This window comes from Pithys albifrons, chromosome 10 (genome assembly GCF_047495875.1).
Source record: "Pithys albifrons albifrons isolate INPA30051 chromosome 10, PitAlb_v1, whole genome shotgun sequence".
NCBI classification, from domain to species: Eukaryota; Metazoa; Chordata; class Aves; order Passeriformes; family Thamnophilidae; genus Pithys; species Pithys albifrons.
The window spans coordinates 9,122,923-9,131,008 of NC_092467.1; the positions used below are offsets into that span (position 1 = coordinate 9,122,923).

Below are 8,086 nucleotides of genomic sequence, written 5' to 3' on the forward strand. Positions count from 1 at the left end.
ATTTGTGCTCAAGAGTTAACAGTATCAGGAACTTTACCTTCCACCTCAGCTGGCATAAAAAGTTTGTTTCAGTACACCCATTATGTTAACCGGGAATACTTTGGTGTGTACAGCATGAGAGAAGACAGCCTTGCCTTAGAAAGATAAAGCCACTTTTCCAGAAGCCACATATAGAGAGCACCTGCACTCTGTCAGGACTTGAAGTTCAACATGCTGCTTTTGACAGTTTTCATGTGTGTTTAACAAAAACAGAAATGGTGAAGTGTTGGGTGGTTTTCTGGACTTGCCACAGCTTGACAAAACCACCAAGACTCCCAGAAGGTGGGTGAGCCCAGACCAAGCCCAAGCAGTGATGTTTCCAGTCCTCACAGTCTGGCTCCGATATGCCAGCAAGTCTTGGAGGGGAAATCCCATGTACTCAACTGCCTCATGATTTCTATCAGTCCCTTTAGGATCTATTGGGAAGACACCCTATGATTTTTGAAAGACTGGCTTCTCATGAATTGGGCAGGCCACAATTTCTGAAAGGAGTACCCAGTTTCTACCAGTCACAGCAGCAGAGGATTTGAAGGATTTCTCAGATAAGGGCTTTAAGTGCAGGTGAGATGAACACCGGTAGTGACACAGCCCAGCTTGGAGTCCATACAAATCCTTGCCGTGTCTGCACTGAGATGCAAACTCCAGACTGACATTTCACATCCTACCAGGACTATTTTCCAAGGCCAAAGGGAAAAATAGGCAACCACTGATGTAAAATGAGCATAAGTAGAAAGTGTTACTTGCAGATACACTATAGTGAGTGTTGAGATTCTCCACATTCAAATCCAAACCTCACATGTAACTGGAGCACAGGTTCACCTAGGTTTAATTTATTTTTGGCTAAAGAGACAGTTAAAGTAAATCTAAGAGAAAAAGAAAAGTTTTGTTTCTGCCTCATTGTTCGTTACAACGCCAAGATGATCTGGAAGTGGTGATTTGGTTTCCAAACTTCATCTGCCCACTATAAATTCAGATACTTTCTAGGCTAGAAAATTAAAAGAAATAGTGAAAGATCAAGATCAGAAGCTGTAAGTGTCAGCTTTTAAAAGAACTTTGCTATAAGGAAACAGCCATAACCAGAGCAAGTCTGAAAGGGCTTTGTTGCAACTACTAAAAACAAAGCAATGCCAATAAACTCCTTGTCCACAAGTTGAGAAAAAGTCAAGCAGAAATATAAATGAAAAATATCAAAGCAATTCATGCTGCGAGAAAGAGGCGTTATAAAGCTGGTTTCCTGTAACTTTGTGGTTGATTATCCTGACTCTAAGAAGGTGCAGGCTCTGAACAAAGGTTTTACTTTAAATAAGGGGAGAGAAATATTCTGGCAGAGAACACAGCTTGGAAGGACACCATCTTCTCTCTGTCCATAAATTTTTCAGCAAGTATCAGAACTGTGGCATTTGTCATTTGTGGCTGAAACTTGTCCACAGGTTCAAAACCTCTCCTGAGAGAGGGTGAAAATCAACCTACTTGAACAAACAACAAAAGTCAGGCTAAAAACAACACATTTAAGACTAGAAAGAAAACTGAAGAACAAAATAGGTTTCAATAACATTTCAACAGACAGTGTATTTTCTGTCTTGACTGAGATTCATGAGAAACAGCCTGACATATCAGCTGTGCTACTCATTATGAATTAAGACGAAGGAGAAAAAGGAATTCGAAGCCCTCAAAAAACGGCAACACAAGATGCATGGAAAAGCCCATGCTCAAGATTGCTTCTCAGAGGTGGATCAGCTCTGAAGAGGAGGATCATCAGCATGGCAAGGAACACCAGTTACACAACAAATCAAGGGGGTCTCAAATTCCAAGGCAGTGAAAAACAGCTGCTGATTCCCTTCAGGAAAAACAGAGCGTGAAAAAAGCAGTTAAGAGAAAATGCTGAAACTTGAGGTACATTCTGGAGGAAGGCTTTCAATGTGCAAAACAGGACAAAATCCTTCCACAGCAGCACCACACATACATCTGCTGAAAAAGATGGTAAGGAGTAAGCAGCACTGCACATGTGGAGAGAACACCCAAAAGATAACCAAATTTTGGAGGAAAACCACAAAGGACTAATTATGCTATTGACTAACCTCAAGAGATTACAGTTCCAGCGAGATTACATACCAGGCAAGAACCCATAATAAATAATACCAGGGAAGAACCCATAATAAATAACAGCTAGCTGAAAATAGGAAAAGAGCTTTTTCTTTTTTTCTGATGAACAGATCACCCCACAATGGCCACACAAAGGGAGAGGGAAGCAAACTGGTAAAAATCCTTTATACTCTGCTCAGATTTAGAAACTGTTAACATTTGGGAAATTTAAACAAGCTGACCAGTTTGCACTTCACAGACAGAGGGTAGTAGTTAAGGACAAAGCTTGTCTACAGGGCATGGAAACAGTCTATAAAGTAAAATGCTTTAATCAGATTAAGACATCTCCAGTGTTTTTACACACAAAAGCCTGAAATCAATTGGATACTGCAAGACTCATCAGCTGAGAAGCTAAGCAGAGCTCAGAGGAGTGTGAAGGCAGTCAACCAACACGTCATACTTTTTGGGAGAGAAAACCCCAACATCTAAACTGGTTTCCTTCACTAATGTGTCCAGACAAGTGTAAAAAAAATGACAATACTTAAGAGGCTTTCAGAAGAACCAGACTGTAAAGAAGAAATTCTGCTATAGAAGTTCATCAGGTTGTGTTTTTTTAAATTGAAGAATGCCAGCAGCAAATCTGACTAGACAAAGCTCTCTGAAACACACAAATCTCCATGCCCTGCCATCATCTTTCAGATCTCTCCTCCAAATATCTAGGAAGAGCAAAAGCCACTAATTTAAATTTACTAATTTAAAAAAACCTCTATGAGCACAGCTGGGGACTATTGTGCAAATTCACAGGTAGAGTTGAAGTCTTTCCTCTTGGGGTCTTAGGCATTGAGATGCAGCTACAGTTCATGTGACACTGTTGCTGTTGAAAAAGTAGCAATAAAAGCTCATGTTATAATACTATCGAATTCAGGATGAACTTGTAACACAGCTCCAAGGCTATCAGTCGCCATATTCTCCATTTCCCTACACAGCTACTGTTCTCTGCCTTTCCCTATTTTCAGTTTTCTAAACAAGCCAAAATGCCTAAAATCCAGAACTGCAACAAGTTTCAAGAAAAAAAGTTTTCAACAAAAAAATGTAGGGAAGGCAATTAAAGAGCTGAAGAGGTATTGGTGTTTCCATGGCAATCTGGCAGGCAGGAGCCATGCTCGCCTCTTCTCCAGTCTTCCATCATTCTCTAGCACTAAATCTTTATTAATTTGAACATTCAGCATGTCTGCCCCTGCAGAAGTGTTATCCCACGACTTGTGCTGAGCGGCACTTCCACAGCAGTCCGGGGTGATGTCAGAGAAGGGAGATGAAGACTTGCTGCGCGGAACAAACAGCAGACGCCCGTGCCATTTTGAGATACAAAGCTCTTTTTTCATCCCCACAGCAGTCTAAAAAAAGGACATGTGCCTTAGGAACAGACTATTTTCTAAACAGAACAGACGATTATTTCTGCAGATCTCAGATGACCCTGTTTAGAACGATATAAGCACTGTTTCTTCTAGAAGGGCACTGACAGCCCTTGACTTCTGTTGGCAAGATGAGTTCAAAGTGAATTTGTAGAAACTAAGAATATACCCACTAAAGAACGTTTTAACACAGATGCTTAGGAAAGCCATTTTTTCCGCTAACGTGGATGACATTTCCAAAACACTTCCCAAAGAGGGTGAATTAATAATCACAGTATCAATTCTTCACTTAACAGTGACTAGCCAAGAGTAGAAACTTACAGTAAGAGATGTTTCATCTGAAGTTACAAATTGTGGCTGTGTGATTTTGATGTTAAATCCAGAAGAAACAGGCTGCCCGAGTTCTGCTGCTGCTTTCCCACCTACTCCTTGTACTGGGTTCAAAGTCCAGCCACATGTACCTGCTCATGGCACAGACACCAATTTTGAAAATGGGAGAAGCTTGAACAGGACCAGAGCCTATTGAAGGGGATTGCCCACCTAGCACAACAGCAGCAAATGAAAAAAGAATGGAAGGGAAGTAGCCATGGAAGCTGACAAAAACTCATTCACTACAAGAGGTTCGAATGCCAAGTGCCACCAGAGGTGTGAGTTCTCCTTTCCCAAGGATTCAAGTCCTGAGAACATCAGCAAGAGCATCTTCATGTATTTCTAATCTGACTAAGTGATGCCCTGCAGGAAATGATGCGAGTTAGCCAGATTTTCATCGTGCTCCCTTTTGAAAGTCTAAATCAGCATCTTTGATAAGAACAAATTTGATAGGTGGTAACACCTTGAGAAGAACAAGTCAAACTTGCTCTCCCATAAGCAAATCCATATCAAGCAGACCGGTGCTGTCAGTGTTATCTGAAGTCCTCCAAAGTTTCCCTGTTTGAATACTAAAGACTTCAAACTGCAGTCCATGCCAGCGCAGCACTGATTAAAAATGTATTGTAACCTTCTGGAAACACGGGCTGGCAGCAACAGCAGTCTGGTGAAGCAGAACTCAAAAGTTAACGACAGTGGGTAATTAGAGTGGGCTTAACAGCCAGGACTCCTGTATGATCAGAAGAGAAGGGAATCTTTCACAGTCAATTATCAGGTGAGTATCCTCAGCAAAAGCGCAGGTGTTGCTGCCCCACCCCAGCTTACTGCACCTTCAACTGCAGCCCTTTGCAAAACTAAACTGGAAAAGCAAGTTACTACACCATGGGGCTTGCATGATGAGGCAGGGCTGAGTAGTCCAAACCATAAAGCTTAGTGCATCCAGGAGCCTCCTATTTATTGACCAAGAGGGCTGACAACAGGTACCTGCCCTTTCTTGCACAAGAGCATCAAGCCAGATGAATATGCACCTGAAAATACCCTTTCGATGACTTCATCTTTCCCTTTCCCATTAATTCGAGCCACAGCTCCCACTCCCAAGAACCAGATGCAGGTCAGTATCTCCTGAACAACAAGAGTCACTTTCAGCCTGGGAAGGGTTTTCACCCACAAAGCCAAAAACTTTGGCCGCATGGGAAGACCTCAACCAGTCCAACAGGTGTCCATACCCAGGCAAGGGACAAGTGATACCACAGCTACTTCTCGTGTCAGCCCATCAGAGAAGGAACCAGCAGGGCCAGCAATAAACTGGTATGAAAGTACACTTTCAGTAAGTGGAGACAACATTTAGTCTTCACAAAAATAGTATTTTGCCGTCTTACCATATCATGTAAGCCTTTTCCAGAAATAACAGTCCTATACACACCACACCTCTACCCTACCAAGAAAAGATATTTCTGAATTTATGAGACACCTACCCTTGAAAGACCCTTTAATTTTCCATCCACTTTCGAGCAAATCTGGCCAAAACACACTTGCGAAACAGCTTTTTTTAACTCAAACCATCTTCTTGTGACATATTACTAAAACTAAGCAAGTCAGATTTCAGAGGGGGTTACTGGAAAAAAAAATATTTCTCCCAGGAGACAAATAATGACCATTTCAAAGTTAAAACAGATCGATTGATGAACCCAACTACTGTGTCCAACCTGGCAGAAGTGGTTAAAAGTCTGCAGACAACAACTTCTACTCCTAATGATACCGAATAACAACACTACTGAAATTATCGGTGTCGTGCACTCATGCCCTAAACAAGTTCCACTAACATCTTCTGCCATCGCTGCACTGTTTACAAGTCATCTGAAGAGCAATCCAGCCTCTCGGGAGTAAAAAGGAACGAGGAGTCATTGCTGGTCCTCGATAGCCTTAATGCGCTGCAAGGCTGCACAAGCTTTACTCCAGGAGCAGGAGATCCACCAGAACCCACCAATTATGTCTATGGACCAACGCTCCAGCCCAGCTGTAAAACACACTGAAAACGCCAGGGTGCAAAGGGGAACAGTGACAAAAAGCGGCGCCTTTCCTCAGATGTGCACACACGGCTTCATCGCGCCTGGCCTGATTAACAGGAGGGAGACGCCGAGATTCCCTCCGTGTGTGCAGGAATGCCCCCAACAAAGGCTGGCTGTGCAGGTATGCGGAGCGCCAGGCGCCGCAAACCATTTCCTCCCCGCGTTTGGAACCCCCAGCGCTCCCGCTCTGCAGGAGCAGCGGCACATCCATCACTGCCACGCTCCGCCGGCGCGGGGCGGCTTTCCCGCTACGCGTGGGTCCCGCGGGGGAGCGGCTCCCGCGGCAGCGCCGTTCCCACGGGAGCGCGGCTCCCACGGGCAGCCAGCCCGCCGCCCCCGCCCGGCCCGGGGGCCGCGCACACACACATAGCGCCGGCAGCCCCGGAGTCCCCCGCACCGTGACACCGCCCGCGGGTCCCCGTCCCCGGCGGGCGCGGAGGGAAGGCGGCACGGCGGCCGGGAAAGCGGCCGGTCCCCCGGCCCGCGCAGCCCCCCACTCAGCGCACCCCCCGCAGCCCCCCCGGCACTCACCGGCGGCGGGCTCGGCGCGGCGGAGCACGGCCAGCACCAGGGCGAGCAGCGCGGCGAGCGCGGGCCCCGCTGCCCCGGCCATGGCCACGGCCGCTCCCGCCGCCACGGCCTCGGCGGAGGGATCTGAGCGCCCGTCCCGCGGAGCCACTCTCGAGCCACGCCGCCCCCGCTTCCTCCGCCGCGCCGGGCCGGGCCACGCCCCGCGCAGCCGCCGCCAGGGGGCGCCCGCACCGCGAGAGGAGGGCGGGGCCGGGAGGGGAGAGGGGCGGGGCCAGGAGGGGAGAGCGGGGGGGCCAGAGCGTGGGGAGGGGGATAACGGGAGAGTGGGGATAGGGAATGATGGGGGGATTGGGGCTGGGCCGGGGGGAAGAGGATAACGGGAGAGTGGGGATAGGGGATGATGGGGGGATTGGGGCTGGGCCATGGGGAAGGGGATAACGGGAGAGTGGGGATAGGGAATGATGGGGGGAGTGGGGCTGGGCCATGGGGAAGGGGATAACGGGAGAGTGGGGATAGGGAATGATGGGGGGAGTGGGGCTGGGTCGTGGGGAGGGGGATAACGGGAGAGTGGGGATGGGGAATGATGGGGGGAGTGGGGATGGAGCATGGGGAGGTAGAACGAGGGGGTGGACTAGGGATGGGGAATGACGGGGCGCAGGACCATGGGGATGGGGGATGAGGGATGATTGGGGAGAGTGGGGATGTGGAATGATGGAAACTGGACTGTGAGGATGGGGGATATGGGGTGCAGTGAAGATGGGGAAGCATGAGGGGCAGTGGAATGGACCATGGGGATGTGGGATGACAGGGGGAAATGAGGATGGGAGGGGTGATGGGGCTCAGCGGGGATGGGGACGGATGGCGGAAAGAATGGGGGGATGGAGAGTTAGGGCAGCAGGACACAGTGTTGTGCCACTGTGGGGTGGTGGCAGCCGTGACAGTTCCCCACAGGGGAGGACAGCAGGATTCTCCACCTGTACCCTGCCCTCCACTCAGGTACAGGGTGCAGTCAGCTTCCAGGCAGGGTTGGTGGGGCATTCCTATCCCATTGGGATGGGAAACCCAACACCAGCCTTGGCCCCCAAGGCTCACCCCAGTGGGCAGGGGAGCCTTTGGAGTGGGCAGATGTGCTTACCACCCCATGGCTCACCCCACAGCTGCTCCTGCTGCAAAAGCCCGGGAAGAGACCTGGGTTCCCACGGAAGAGGTCTCAGAAGCACAGCAGCTGGATTCAACCTTGAGATCCCTTCCAGTCCTCAGCCATCATTTAAAGCGTTAAAAATCCTTCTGCCCTGGCTCAGGCTCCCGAGGACTGAGAGCCCTTTGTGTACAGTGCTGACATGGCAGGCTGGCCCGTGAAGGCAGGATTGTGCCGGGTTTGGGGGAGAGAGGGGGCAATGAATAAACCTCACTGTTTTCCCCCTGTAATTCTCCAGATCTCAGAGTTCCTCCCAAGTGCAGAGCTGGACTGTGAGTGCTCTACCCCCACTATGATTTTTCCAGGTATGCCAATGCAGCCTTGGTGACAAGTCCCCCACTGTCCTGCACAGCTGCCAGAGTTTCTCATCACTGCTCCAACAGCTGCTT

At 48.6% G+C, this 8,086-nt stretch overlaps 1 protein-coding gene across 1 annotated transcript in view; it reads right to left on the reverse strand.

Moving 5' to 3' along the window:
• NOTCH2 (notch receptor 2) overlaps positions 1–6,667 on the reverse strand; it is an 85,976-nt gene extending 79,309 nt beyond the window's left edge. The window contains exon 1 of the mRNA XM_071565402.1: positions 6,500–6,667. Within this exon, the coding sequence (XP_071421503.1) occupies positions 6,500–6,581 (82 nt within the window). The 5' untranslated portion in view covers positions 6,582–6,667. The remainder of the gene's footprint in view (positions 1–6,499) is intronic.
• Between the last annotated feature and the right edge of the window lie 1,419 nt (positions 6,668–8,086).